Source organism: Myotis myotis, unplaced genomic scaffold (assembly GCF_014108235.1).
Source record: "Myotis myotis isolate mMyoMyo1 unplaced genomic scaffold, mMyoMyo1.p scaffold_m19_p_7, whole genome shotgun sequence".
In the NCBI taxonomy this organism is placed as follows: domain Eukaryota; kingdom Metazoa; phylum Chordata; class Mammalia; order Chiroptera; family Vespertilionidae; genus Myotis; species Myotis myotis.
The window spans coordinates 25735605-25751083 of NW_023416379.1; the positions used below are offsets into that span (position 1 = coordinate 25735605).

The window sequence follows — 15479 nt, forward strand, 5'->3', positions numbered from 1 at the left end:
AACCAGGATGCAAGCGGATGTGACTGAGCTTTCGGCCTATACCCTGTGCAGCACGTGTTATCATCAGCTCACCTGTGATAGGCCCACCCATAGGAGCCCTTATGCTGCCCCTGTGTAAATGGTGGTAACCCACGAAAGGGCCACCTCTCCCCTCATCCCAAACCACGCTCAGGCATGAATACCCTGCAGGCACAATGTTGAAATGAAACTAATTTCGCCTTTATCTAATATATATCTTTTTAAGAGAGTAGTTTACATCAGTTCACAGTTAATAATGAGTAAAGATCAGAATAAGAGATGGGCTTACCAAAGGTTCCTATAGGATCCTATAAAAGGTCAACTATTTTAAATAGTTACTTGATTAAACTTTGACTTCTCTTAGCACAAATAATATGCCTCGGGTTGCCCCAGAATTCTGAGTAGTGTTTTGGTCTTAGGCATGCAAACTTGTAAAAGCTTCCTCCCCCTCCCACAGAAGTCAAGTTGAGAATCGCTGCTCTGATAGTTACTATTCCCTCCAGCCAAGCTTTGTCATAAAACCACGTGGAAATGTGCTGTTGTGCTCTAAAGCCTCAAGTGTGTTCCACCCACCAAATGCATGGGCAGTTCCTCAGGTCCCAACCCAGACCAAGGAATAAGAATCTGCCTTCTTATAAGATACTCCGATGAATCATGCATATTAAAGTGAGATCTAAAGGTCATGTTCTGCTGGGTTTATAGACCTAAAACCCCAGTGACAGCTGCCGTGCCTCTGCTTGGCTAATGGGACCACCCCACAAAGTATGGAGTCCCACCCAGCAGCAGCATCCTCTCGATGGTGATCCCCCAATGGTACAAGCTTTTGATTCTTCTAATCACCCTTGTCTTTCATCTTCTCCTGCCACATCAACTCCACATTTTCTTCTTCCCATTTGTCAGCGCTCGATATATATTAAATGTATTTCTTTTTATTTTATTCATTGAGTATAGAGAAAGAGAGAGAGACATCAAGTTGTTCTTCTACTTATTTATGCATTCATTGGTTGCTTCTTGTACATGCCCTGACCAGAGACTGAACTTCCAACCTTGGCATATCAGGATGATGCTCTAATCAACTGAGCTACCCAACTAGGGCTCAAACATATTTCCTAAATGCTTTAACAGTTGAATCTGCTACAGAGCTATCCCACTGTTCCATCTGAATATGTGTTTTCACCATTAAGAACAGGGTCAGCCTTTAAAAAAGAAGGGAAATGCCCCCTCACTCAATCCATATTTAGGTAACTTGGCATAAAAAGAGCACAGAGTAGATCTATTTATAGGAAAACATAACAACAACTTATAAATGTAAGTATATGGATCAGTAGTTATAAATATTAGATTATCAAATGAATAATGTATAGGTAATTTAAGAAAGGATAATAGTAGAATCATCTGGAATCAGATACATGAGATAGGAATAAACATCTTTCTTAAAGGCCTTCATTTTATGGGTGTGTGTTTTGTTTTGTTTTTAATTTGCAAAATAGCTTACAGTCTTTTGGTTTTCACCGGAGTAGTCATTTAAGAAATGCTTTTTCATCACCAAAATGTGGAAATTACAAAACAGACTTACTAGTATACTGCCACACACACAAAAAATAATAGTGCTCTGTAGACTTACTGATACCCAATGATTTTTATAAGCTCTCAAGTGCTTTTCATCTGCTAACTTAGCCTTTGAAAATCTGCATCTCTATTTTCAAAGCAGGACATTTCAGCCTAAAACTACCACTTAGCTCCAGCAAGCTTTCTTGGTTGTATCTGAACTTTCCATAAAGATAAGTCTTGCCCAGCTGGCATGACTCAGTGGTTGAGCGTCAACCTATGAATCAGGAGGTCACGGTTCTATTCCCTGTCAGGGCACAGGCCCAGGTTGCAGGCTTGATCCCTAGTATGGGGTGTGCACAAGGCAGCCAATCAATGATCCTCTCTCATTAATGATATTTCTCTCTCTCCCTTCCTCACTGAAATAAATAAATATATATATATATATATATATATATATATATATATATAATTTTTTTTTAAAGATAAGTCTTTAACTTAAAGGAAAAAAAGTGACATTTTCTCCTCTTGTCATGTTTGATATAGCTAGGGAAACAATTTATAAAAACGCTTTCAAATAAATCATTTAAAACAGCTATGGAAATGTTGGGAAAGAGTCCAGACTTTCTTTTCTTTCATACTCTGCTGTGCACTGACCATTACTCAGAGATAGTGCTTACCCTGAAACCTGTTGGTCAGGAAATGGGATGTGTACTTACTTACGTATGAAAAATGAGGCTATTTCCCCAAGGTACTGCTGAAACTTTACAAGGATCGTTAAGCATTTAAAATGTAAATAGGAAGGTGGCAGCCTTCGTTTGTGTGACTAACTTAACTTGCTTAATTAAACTGCGGTAATGAAAGTTTTTTCAGTATAGGGTCTTCCACGATACGGGAGGAATTAGAAATATCACCAAATTTAGAAATGGGCAATTATGAAATAGCCAACATGTGTTTTTTATTCATTTTTATGAATTACCATTTCTAAAACTCTATATGGATACATAATTCTTCTCTTTATTGATTGAAAGCTGGGCCCAAGATTTCTCTTGCTATGGTCAAATTAGCAGATAATGTTGAGTTTTCCAGGTTAGCTATCTTAACAGGAAAAGCTGTGGAAATAACATTGCCCAGGTCCTGGGGTTAAAGAAAGAGGTGGTGCCCAAACCAGAAGGTCTATGAAGTTAATTTGAAGATGGTTAATGATGTTGTTTCATTGGAAAGAACATGCCTGCTGAAGGCTCCTGTATGGCATTTTCTCAGTGAGAAAGTCGAGTTCGTAAATGTGTATTTTCTGGTTTGATCTTATTGACTCACGGGAAACTTCTAGTCTCTGATTTTGTGGCATGCTGTCAGGTTCAAGCAGAGTTTGTCTCAAAGATTATTGTTTTATTTTTTAAGATTCTTACTCTCAGGGACCTTCTTTCACTTCCATCTATCTATCATCTAGCCATCCTTCAATTCCAAAACACTGGTTAGTAATATTTGCTAATAATAGTTGAGTCCTTAGGGCATGTCAGTAGTAGCATTTCCCATACATTCTCTTTTAATCTTTACCACAACCAAGCTAGATAAAGAATCCCAGGGAAAGTGAGGTTCATTTGCTTGTCTAAGGTTCTTTAGCTAGACATTCAAATCCAGACTCTCTATATTCAAGTATGTGCTGTTGACCACTGTGTAATATTGCTTCCTGGTAACCTCCGTCTTAGAATTAGGATCTTGCCATAGTAATATTGGCAACCGACTGACATTCTTAGGAGTCTTACCCACCTGAGACCTTTACCAAGGCATTTAATTCAATAATGGCTCTATGGTCTTTTTTCATGTGAAGCAGAAGTATTGATGAATTTCACCTTTTTTGTGTGACCATGGATTCAAGTGACCATTAATCATATGCCACTTTCTTGAGTATCTTTACATTTTGATACACAGTTTATGTTTTCTGAGCATTGTTACCATCACAGGATCTGGAGTTTAGTTTAGTTCCTCTTGTTACCCCAGGGACCTTCAAAAACATTGAGGCCCAAGATCTGCCTCCAGAGATTTCAATGTAATGATTCTGGTTGTCATGAAAGTATATATATATTTTTTAAATATATTTTATTGATTTTTCACAGAGAGGAAGGGAGAGAGATAGAAAGTTAGAAACATCGATGAGAGAGAAGCATCGATCAGCTGCCTCCTGCACATCTCCCACTGGGGATGTGCCCGCAACCCAGGTACATGCCCTTGACCGGAATCGAACCTGGGACCTTTCAGTCCGCAGGCCGACGCTCTATCCACTGAGCCAAACCGGTTTCGGCATGAAAGTATTTTTTAACTGAGCTGACTTACAACCCTTGAAATGTTCAATAGTACTTTTTTAAGTCTATTTCTGAGATATACTTCAAATAAAGTATTCTACAGTTAAGGAGCAGATAGTCTCCAGATATGACACAGGTGACCTGATCCATTTCTCTTTGAAGCATCTTATTTGCTATGTTCTGGTAAGGCTGAGAGGAGTAACCCTACCTCCTGGCAAGAGAAATGGCCAAAGGAGCCCAAACCATTGTCTCAAACCAGCTGAGGCCATTGGAGTAAAGAAATCCCATTTTAAGGGACTGCTTTCTCCACTTTGCCTTCTGGAAACACTTTCTTCTTTGTGCGTAAGCCTCTGTATTGACTGTTTTGACTCCTCTGAGGTTTCTGTTCTTTGGCAACTTACTGCCAGATGGGCTTTGAGCAAACTAGTTTTTTGTGCAAGGAATTTCCACACTTGCCTTTAATCTCTGACTTGCAAGGCTCTTGAAGAACTCATTTAGAATTAGAAGACACAGAGCAGTGCAGAGCTCCTCTCCACTTCCTTTGGGCTGGCTCGGAGGGCAGAGGCCTGAGTTCGGTGGACCCTGTGTAGACCAAGCAGAAGGCTCTGCCTGAGAAGGTGCAGGGATTGCTGGGCTGAGGTATCGGAATCCATTTTAACATGTCAGCTAAGCCAAGAAGAATGAGAAAGAGGAAGAGGGAAGTAACCGTCAGAGTTGTGCATGTATGCCTGGGCATGGTAAGAGTTTCCTTCTGACTGAGATCCAAAAGGAAAACCAGTAAAATTCCTACCCAAGCATGGTGATCAGACTTTCAGTTGCCCCTTGTGTGTGTGTGTGTGAGCCTGTGCGTTTGCATCAGCGGGACCCACTTACTGAGGTGCTCCTGTTTCATACCTACCTGTTACTGCCATTCAGCTGGAAACAGCCTGGTCACTGACTTGTCAATGTGATTCAACAGAGTTTAGACTTGTAGTGTTAATCAAAATTTTCTTAATTTCTAAGGTGATAAACAAGCATTCATCGTCTTCCCTACATAAAAGACAGTTCTTCTGCTTTCTTGCAGTTTAATCTCTGATCCTTTTATTTTTATCACCATAAATTATTTTTATCTCCATAAAAATTTTCCAGCTGGAAACCTGCTAGCTCTTCTCTTTATGGGACTTATTGCTCAGTACCATGCAATGTTTTGGCAAAGCTGCACCACTAATCCTTCAGACAGGAAAGAGAAAGCAAATGCACAACTCAACATGGTGAAGCTCATATGCATTTTGCAAAGTTAAGCAAATTTCTATTGTGGAAGCTTTTTTAAAACTTACCACTTTGGCCAAGGTTGAATATCTGCTACATTCCACTGTGCTGCTTCATATTTAATAATAGTGATTCCACCCTGGGTTTAACCTAGTACTGTTATTTATCAGTCTACTTAATGACATAAAACTCCTATTGCTAGATATGGCTTGCAGACTTGGCTTTGTTTTTTGTTTTTTTCCTTCTGCTGTCGGGGTTTAATTTGCTTCACTAACAGTTTGTTTTTTGCTCTCAGTTGTGTTTAGCATGCCGTAAACCTGGATGTCCACAATTGCATGAAATGATCAAAATGTCCATTATGAAACTCCTCACTGCCCTGTGTCTTCGTGCGTTCCCTGGTGATCAGGGGGCTGTGGCTTTTCACAAGGTATTGGACTTGGTACCTGGAGCCTCTGGCAGAGATCCAGAACTGAGGCTTTTAAAATGTCAATTCTACACTACGAAAGCAAAGGGCGTGGGATGTCGAAATGACATTGGAGATACGAAAAGAGGAAATTGATGAGCCCTTTCCCAGAAACTCAGCCTGCATTTGGACTTGGTATTCTCTTAGCTCCTCTGATTCAATGTGCTCATTTTAGCACTGCCCCATAGTAGAAAAAGAAAACCATTCATAATGTGAAAACTCATTGGCCTTTAAATACAATGGTCAGGTTTATCATGGAAACCCTAGTTCTATGAACTACCAATTTATTATTATTCTTATAGCAAGTGTAAGAAACTTTTCTTCAGAAGATGTCAGGATAGCTGAAAGCATTTCTTCCTGGGCATCTAAAGATAGCAAGTTATCATACACATGCTCATTTTTACATTTAAAAAGATACCCTTTGGTCACATGAGTATTTATGATCCCAACGTGGGCAAAATGAGTTTCTTTGATTAATCCTTTTTCTAAAAAAGCAGAGTAAACTGCTTACCTTTTCCCTTAATAAAATGCCTCCTGCAGTAGACTTACTGCAGTGGAAATGACTTTTCCACTGTTATACCCCTAAACACTGAAAACGGTGGTGACATTAAAAATTGAAATACATTTGGTATCTGGGAAGTTTTTTGCATACAGTGCTGTTTGTGTTACTTAAAATTTAGGTCCTCATGTGTGCTTTCTTTCATGGGTTTAAAGTGACTGATGTAATTTTTTAAGGAAGGTTTTATAGTGGGTATGGCTTTTAGTATTCAGTAGAATTGTATTTATATTGACATAACGTATGTAGTTCAGCTTTCAAAATAGCTACTCTTTCATCTTTAATGCTTCTGAGACTTTAAATTTCTCCTGAAATTTAAGCTTAGCAATCTGAAAGATCACAGTTATAATGATTTCTTGGGAAAAGATTTAAAGAAAATTTGAATTCTGAGGTATAAATAGTACCAGAGTGCCGAATTACACTATAGAGAATCTGGTTTCACCAAAGTGAACCAGTGCACTCATTTAGATGTATTTTCAAGGCTTTTAAACCATTTTATCACATGCAGAAATAAAGGCCTTTCAGGATTAAAACATCTTTTTTTCTAAGTATGTATAAATAGTACCTTCGAGTATATTACAATCCATGATTATCTGAGAGAATGAGTTTGAAGTTAACCTGCCCTAAATGCTAGTTTGAAAAACAAATACTTTGAAACTTGCTCTTGCTTTTTTCACATAATATGAATAAATCCAAGCCAGCTTCCAAATAGACTTTTGAGTTTTAAATGCTCATTTGGAATATTAAGCATTTAACAGGAGATAAATTTAACTGTTAGAAAATATTTACTTTCACTTAGTTAATTTTACCAAAAAGGCAATTACAGAGAGGCCTGACAGAAAATTCTAGCTTAAGCATTAGCAGCAACAAAGATTAACATTTAGTCTCTCTCCCATCTCAGTTATCAATCATCAAATTAAATTTGCCATTTAGGTGAGAACCTAGTATTTTCAATGTAGATAATCTTGGAGTTATTCCTAGAAAAATAATTTAGGCATACTACATCCCTTTTTCTTTTTCTTTTTTTTTTTTAAATATATTTTATTGATTTTTTACAGAGAGGAGGGGAGAGGGATAGAGAGTTAGAAACATCGATGAGAGAGAAACATCGATCAGCTGCCTCCTGCACGCCCCCTACTGGGGATGTTCCCGCAACCAAGGTACATGCCCTTGACCGGAATCGAACCTGGGACCCTTGAGTCCACAGGCTGATGCTCTATCCACTGAGCCAAACCGGTTAGGGCTCCCTTTTTCTTTTTGTAGGACTAAATATGCTTGGTAAAATGGAAAGGATTACATACATTATGGAGAGAAAAAGTAGACCAATTTAAAGTATGCATTTATTGTTATGCCCATTCCTATACCTTTCAGAGAAACTCGAGGCAATAAAATCTGAAAAGTCATGACATTGAGCAGCAGCATCATCAAGTGAGAGAATCTTTTCCCCAAAATTGGGATTTCTCCATGCTGCAGCCACCAGGGAGCCTCCTCAGGTTCCACTGGGCATTCAGACTCACAAGACACAAATAGGCCACAACTGGCATCATATTCCCTTGGCGGGATACAGGACAGGGAGCAGACACAGGTCAGTGGCAGGCGTTTGTCTTTCCCAGGCATCCTAACACCAATACTGAGGGGAGGCTCTGGCTCTCAGATGTCAGCTTAGGGGCAAGAATAAGAGCCCCTCATGGGTGCAGTCACGTTGGCTTAGGAGCCCCATGTTTCAACTAAAGTTGACCCTTGAACAACACAGGAGATAGGGGCACCTCCCACTCATGCAATAGATAATTCAGGTGTAACTTTTGACTCCCCCAAAACTTAACTACCAATAGCCTACTATTGACTGGAAGCCTTCTCAATGACATAAATAGTTGATTGACACATGTTAATGTTATATTATATACTGTATTCTTACAACAAAGTAAGCTAGAGAAAATAAAATGTTCTTAATAAAAATCATAAGGAAGAGAAAATACATTTGCAGTACTGTACTATATCAATTCCGTAAGTTTTAAAAAATTCATGTGTAAATGAACCCAGGCAGTTCAAGCCCATGTTATTCAGGGTCGACTGTGCTGTATATAGGAACCAACATCTCTGTACCTCCATAGTCAGAGCGTGCAGCGTTCCCTCAGAGGACATAGCTATGACAAGGGTCACTCAGGGATGCTCAAACCTGTGACTCCTTACTAGATTTTTAAAGTTAGTTTTCAGTTTTCCCAATTCAAATACAGCTTGGTAATCAGGGGGGGACATTTTCCCATAAGCCATGCTGCCTAGTAACACAGCTGACGTCCACCTTTATCAGGTTTCCAGGAGAACATGGAGAGTTAACCTAAGGTCAGGCTTGTTCATAGAGCAGCAGAAACGGCTTCACTAATCCTCTCCCCACACCTGGTAACTCAGGAGTTAGGAAATTCTGCTCTATTTTGCCTTGAAGGGAGCTTTCCCTGGTTTTAATTTCCAGCCACCTGAGTTTGTCCCAGACAGAATTCCTTGGCATATCTAAAAACCACTACGTTGCATTCTCCTCTGGTGCTCAGAAGGAATGAGCTTCTGAGAGGGACAACCTGTAGGGAAATAATACTTTTCCTACATGCTTAAAACATAGATGCTCAGGGGTTTAACATATATGTAGGACTCACTGATAGCTAGTTCTAAACCAGGCTGACTTTCTGTTTAAGAGCAATTTCATATCCTCTCCGGTTAATTCCAAAGCATGTTGGTAATACACTGATATCCATGGAGTGTGTATGTTGCTGTCTTATCTCTTCACCAGGTGTGCATTGAGACATACACATGTAGCTGTCACCAGCGTAGTATAAACACTGCTGTGCGGGCCACTCTCAGTCAGATGCTGAGTGACTTGACTTTACAGTTACGACAAAGGCAGGAGAATACGGTGAGCCCACGTTCATCACAGCCTTGCCAGTGTCTCTGTGTGTAACCGCATGTATGTGTCCCCCATCCCACACATCCCCCACCCCACACATCCCCCACCCCCCACACTCTGCCAGGGCTGCTCCTTACTGAAACAATGGAAGGGCTGGCTTGGTTTTGAAGAACATTTATTTTTGTAAATTAAGCTCCTGAAATATATATTTGCCTGTTTCACTCCAAAGCTTTGGGAGTTTTTTCCTTACAGTTTCTATCTTTTTTTTTTTAGTCATTATTTTGAAATGCACTTTTCTTTTGTAATCTTTTTTTTTAATTCTCAGATTAAAAATATGTTATATAAAAATATTATTATAACATATTAACAAATACCAGAAGTAAATTCAAAATTAATAGCAGTTAATTCCATGCTTTGAGGCTTGTATCTGTGGGTCTCTTGCTAACTAAAGACTCGTGACTGGCGGTCTCCTTCACCTGCGGGCACTGGCAGAGTGAGGCTGGACTTGTCATCTTTCTGTCATCAAAACACCCTGGAGCTTTTTGCTCTAAACTTGAACAGATTGTCTAAAATGAGTTTCCAGGGAAAACATAAATGTAATTGGCTTCTTGCATAAATTATCTTCCGGGAACGTTAATGAGGAGATGATTCCTCTTCAAAATTGCTGTTTTGTTTTTTAAATCTGCCTCTGTGAGAACTCAGATTAAAGTTCTTTTAAAATCTGCAAAAAGTATTCTGAAGTGAACACTTTGTTTTTTAGAATGGGAAATGTCAGTGACAGCCTGAAATATCTCAGAAATTAATTTTAGAATTTGAGATTTTATGTTTAACTTAAAATATTGCTAACTTTTAACTTCAATTACTATGTAATTTTTAGAAAATCATGGACTTGAGTGGAACTTTTGAGATTATCTGGTCAAATTTTTTCATTCCTCATAAAAACAGATGAGGACATGAAGCCCAAAGAGATGAAATTGAAATATAAAATTAATGAGCTTACCAGTTAGAGAGCCAGAACTAATCCCTGCTCTCCTGAGTCCCAGCCCAGGTGATTAATTGAGCTCTGGCAGCCAGTGTTGGGGAAAACAAACACTAATCAGATAAAAACTAATATTGATATTTTTCTTTTGTGTTTTCTATATCCAAAGTTCAAGTTTCTATTAAAAAAGTAGTCTTAATTTTAAATTTTTAAAATATATTTTTATTGATTTCAGAGAGGAAGGGAGAGGAAGAGAGAGAGAGAGAAAGAGAGAGAGAGAGAGAGAACACACATCAATGATGAGAGAATCATTGATTGGCTGCCTCCTGCACTCCCCCTACTGGGGATTGAACCTGCAACCTGCCCGGGACGCTTCAGTCCACAGGCCGATGCTGAGCCAAACGAGCTAGGGCAAATTTTAAGTATTTTTATTGTATTAGCTTAGTCTTTGTTAAAATTATTTTCATGTATGCTAGCATTTGAATGTGGTGGTGTGACAATATTAGTTTAAAATAAGTCAAATCTATAAATATAAAACATTAAGAGAAAAAGTATTTTTAATGGAAATAAACCCAAGATGTTGAGAATTATCATGTTCATATATGATCAATCATATTCCATCTTTCCTAATTGGCCACATGATGAAATACTGGAATAGTAATGATATCTTAATGTTTTGAGATGGAATATTTCAATACAACTTTGTAGTTTCAAAGTGATTTCAATTATATGAGTTATTTAATCTTATTTTTAAAATTTTAAGTAGGAGATTATTAGGTTTCAAATGACTCAGCCTTACAGCTCATGTTGCTCTTTTGTAAGAATGGTAACAGGTATAGTTGGTAAGAGCTGGATAAAACCCAAGGGTTATTTGCCTCTGTCCTGTGTGGCTAATCAGCCTTCTGGTCCTGCTCATCACTGACCATCTGGACTCACCCCAACTGGAGGCAAGATCCCAAACTAGGTAGAAAATTAATGTTTCCTATTACTGCCTTTCTGTTACTCATGCGGTCCCTGGAGATATTTTCATGTCCCAGAAAGACTCAGTGCTCAGTATGCTAATATTCAGAGCATCTGTGATGTCTACTAGAGAGACTAAGTCTTGCCACCTAAGAATGGTTATTTTAAAAAGCCATTAAAGGGCATGGTCCAAGGAGGCTATGTGTTCTCCCTCGGGACACTGAGCATTACCTGGGGAATCTGTGTGGTATTCAGCGTGACCCATCACTGGAAAGACATTGCAGGCCATCTCAGAATTAGAAAGACTTAATTTCTATGGAAAGAAAATCAATCTAGAACACCAAAAGCACTAACATGAACTGTGCCTTCAACCTAATGTCTGCCTGCATCCCACCCCACCTCCCAGTACAGGTTAGCATTTCACAAAGAATGTGTGGAAGCAGCTGAGCTTGCAATTTAGGGAACAGAGAATACTAGAAATATGTTCCTATAACAAGTTTAAAGACAAACAGTGCCATAGGATGATTTATATGTCTTGTAGGTGATTAAATGAAAATGCCCTCTTACTATCTTATCTCCCTGTGCTAAGTGTTGGGGAGACTGTAGAGCCTAGTTCCTATTCTCTGCTCAGTAGTCATGGAATTCTCCCTGCAATGGAAGTCCGTGTAACTATTTGTAAGTACCTTTCCCTTCCTATTCTCCCTTCCTTCAAGGTTCTGTCTCTACCTTGATAGTTCTGGATCTACCAAGCGATAGCCTAGACTAGTTGGTCTGGTCAGACAGTTGGAAATTAATATGCCACCCATCAAATAGGAAACTGGTACTTCTGACCAGCAGTCATCTTTGGACCTAGATTTTGAAGTCCAGAAACAGATCCTTCTACGACTAAGACTCTGTATTCCTCAGGTGCCAGAGTGTAGTCTGTGACCTTGGGAAATATCATTATCCCCGCAAAGGCAACTCAGCTGTTTAGGTGGGTATTGTCCCCAGTCATAGCTCAGCACCTGGAATGAGATCGTGTATCATGGGGCTTAAACTCCCAGGAAGTTTATGGACTCTTGAATGAATTATTTTTGCAACTGATAAGTTCAGTTCCAGACATATGTTTTCCTAAATACCATGAGTAATGAAATGCTATCAAGACCTGGAGGGTGAGCTTAGGTGAGTTAGCTGAGCCCAGAGCACTCAAAATGACATCTTGTGTCTAAGAATTTTCCATTGTTTAAGTCCGGGTTTTTTCTTGCCTGAATCTACTAATTGTCCTGTGTGTGTGTCTCCCCTACTAGATAATTGAAAACCCGGATGTCCCACAGGAATTCGGGAATCAAGGTATTGAATTTGATTTTCGCTAGTTCTCAGTTTAAAAAGTGAGTATTAGAATGCCTCCCATGTGCTTGGTGGTGGGGATGTAGGGATGAGTAGAGCTCTCAGGGTAGTCCACCTCTCTCCTTGGAGCTTCTGTTCAGCTTTGCCTTACATGGTATGATTAAACCAGCTGTTGTCTTCCTTCTGTTCCTGCACTCTTATGCCAGCCACCCCTGTTCCTGTCCAACAGTGAGAGGGAAAGGAACTCTTCATAGACCTTCCTGTTGGAGGCTGGTTTTTTAGTTATGCCGTTCTTTATGAAATCGGGTGTATTAATTGTTAAAGTGAGAATGAGATGGAGGGAGGTAGAACCCTGATTGGTACAAAGTGCTATTGCACCCGAAGTATGTTTGTGAAGTACCAATTTTTTGATAAGAAAAAGGAGTCATCTCACAAGGAATCTTGCAGAAGGATAGGAATCAAGGTAAGGAACTCTCATTCTGACCCCACAGGAAAAAGAAAAAACAGAGGTCTACATGTAATTGATAAGCAGTTTGATTTTTTTTTAACGTTTGGTAGTATTGTTTTCGGAAAGAGATATGGAAAATTCAAATCATCTTACCGTAAAAAAATGGAAATGTACGTTTTATATCAGATTTTATTCAGTGATTTAAAAATATTGGAAAAATTTCCCTTTTTGATATTTTTGACAGTTCACAGGGAGAAGGGGTGGAGTAGAGAGACGATGGAAAAGAGGGAATGGAAGGGAGGGAGAGCTACACACAGCCACAGTGAGGAGAAAAAGAGTAAATAAAAGAATGAGAGAAGAGTATCTGAAGTCATTTTCTAAATCACTGCTGGAGTGGTTGTTTTCCACATCTCGCCGTGTTCTCGGGCTGTGGACGAGAAGTGCTACAGATTCTCTTCACCTTTTAATGCTCCCAGTGATAGGCTCCAGCATTTTCTGCCCCTCTTTCCTTCCCCTTTGGCAATTGCAGCTCCCGTACATCTTCACTTTGTTGTAGAATGACTTTATATACCGGAAAGCAGTTCAGAGTCCTCTTGGTCAAAGATACCTCTTTAAAAATATATATTAGTACAAAATTGATGGACTCATTTGAAATTTATCTAAAATTGAGTTTAAAAACTACTTATGGGTTTTATTTTTTTTAATGTTTTTATTGATTTTCAGAGAGCAGAAGGGAGAGGGAGAGATAGAAACATCAATGATGAGCGAGAATCATTGATCAGCTGCCTCTTGCATGCCCCCTACTGGGGATGGAGCCCGAAACCTGGGCATGTGCCCTGATTGGGAATTGAACCATGACCTCCTGGTTCATAGGTCAATGCTCAACTACTGAGCCACACCAGCTGGGCAGTTTTATTTATTTTAACATGTTTTATCATTTTACCTTTCTCTCTCTCTCTCTCTCTCTCTCTCTCTCTCTCTCTCTGCCTCCCTCTCCCCCCCCCCCCCGCTTTCTTTCCTCCCTGAATTTAAGATAACAAATTCTAAGGATCAGCATTTCTCTTTCCCCTTCCCTCTTCCAACTTTACTTTTATTTCTCTCTTACACTCTGGCCATTTTTTCCTCCATCTTCCTTGACTTCATGGTCACTCATTTATTTATACATTCATCAAATACTTAGCCACATTTGTATAGATCTTTACAGGTTTTTATTTTTAAAAACACACACACAAATGCTCCCACTTGTTACTTTCCTTGGCCCAATTATTTGGTGTAATGGGTATTATCTCATCTTACCGCAAGAAAAACTGACGCTTACCCAAGCTTATGCATTCAGCAAATTGTGGACCAGTACTTAGGTCGATTCCAAATGTCAGCCTTTTCCCAGTGCACTCCAGTGCTTCTGTGAGAGTTTTATTGCTGGTTTCAGGATTTGAACATGTTTTTTATTATTTTTTCTGACATTTGCTGTTGCTCCATTAAGACCAGAGCTCTGAGGATGTTGGACAAATAAAGTGGGTGAAGATGATGACCAAATTGTTTGCCCTCTTTCTCTAGCTTCCTAGTTTGAAAAGCCCACCTTTCTTAAATGCTGCCATATTTTATCACGTTGGGATACAATTCTGCTCCACAAAACCCAGAAAAACAAGAGGTCAGAATAAGGGACACATGTATAGCCTATTGGCCTAAACATTGATAAAATCGTTGTCAGTTGTGGTGATTCTTACCTAAATGTCTTTTCATTAAGTGTGAATGAATTTCATAAGAAACAACCTATTTTCTTTTTAGACTATCTTTTGAGTATTTTACTTTAGAAAGGAGTTATTATATTAAAATGTGTTACACTTCCTTGGTGGCCTAAGGAAGTCAGCATCTAAAAATCATCTTTTTAGTCCTGAAAACATAAAAAGGAGGATGGGAAGGACCGTTGAGGGACCTTCGAGTGCGCCTGCTGATGTCTAATAACCTCCTATTTGCAGGGTCAACCGTAGAGGCCCTCTGTGACGACCTCGTCTCTGTGCTCACTGTTCTGTGTGAGAAGCTACAAGCCTCCATCAAGTAAGTGCCTTCAGAATCGGTGCTCTTATTCACTAACAGTCTATTACCAAAGTGACTTTTGTCTTTAACAATATGCAAAATATAGGCAGAGTATAGGACGATGGCTCCTCCCATTGGTATTAATTTCTGAGAATTCGTTTCAGTGACCTTGGGCAAGCCTGCATTACCCAATACTATTACTTTCTGATGGATATAACTTTCTGATGAGAAAATGCCAAGAGAGTCAGTCCCTCAAGCATGGATCTGAATGGAAAGAATGTTGGCCGAGAGCTAGTAGCTGTGAAGGCTAGTCCTCACCGGGACATACCCAGCTGTGACCCTGAGTCTCATCACACTGTTGCACCTTTCTCCTCTGTTACAGGCAGAGTTGGACTGTGTGGTCTTTTTCTGTCTCATTGAACATTTCCCGAGTCTCTGAGCTCACATGCACATCTTTAAAAAGAACATGTTACTCTGACTTTTATATACTTTTCACTTTTATGCAATTTAATTTAATCAGCTGTCAAGGATGCTTTTTCTGTACCCTCTACCCCCGTCTTATCATTATTAGGGAATAAAACAAAGACCACTAAAACTTTGAAAAGTACAAGGCTATGTTCACTACTTTGCAAGCAAGGGGAAACCAATAAGCTAAACTTTGTTTCTTCTGAGTAGTTTACTAAGGGAAAACTCTAAAGGT

General features: G+C 39.3%; 1 protein-coding gene across 4 annotated transcripts in view; it reads left to right on the forward strand.

Moving 5' to 3' along the window:
* ARFGEF3 (ARFGEF family member 3) overlaps nt 1-15479 on the forward strand; it is a 131019-nt gene that overhangs the window by 53409 nt on the left and 62131 nt on the right. For 2 of the 4 annotated variants that reach the window (XR_004968743.1, XM_036316578.1), the window contains exons 6-8: nt 5413-5544; nt 12255-12297; nt 14722-14800. Coding sequence is in view for 3 of the 4 variants with exons in the window: in XM_036316578.1 (XP_036172471.1) it covers nt 5413-5544; nt 12255-12297; nt 14722-14800 (254 nt within the window). In the remaining variant the exon portion in view is untranslated. Of the gene's footprint in view, nt 1-5412; nt 5545-8915; nt 9039-12254; nt 12298-14721; nt 14801-15479 lie in introns of all 4 variants that reach the window. The other 2 variants (XM_036316579.1, XM_036316580.1) reach the window with 2 other exon arrangements.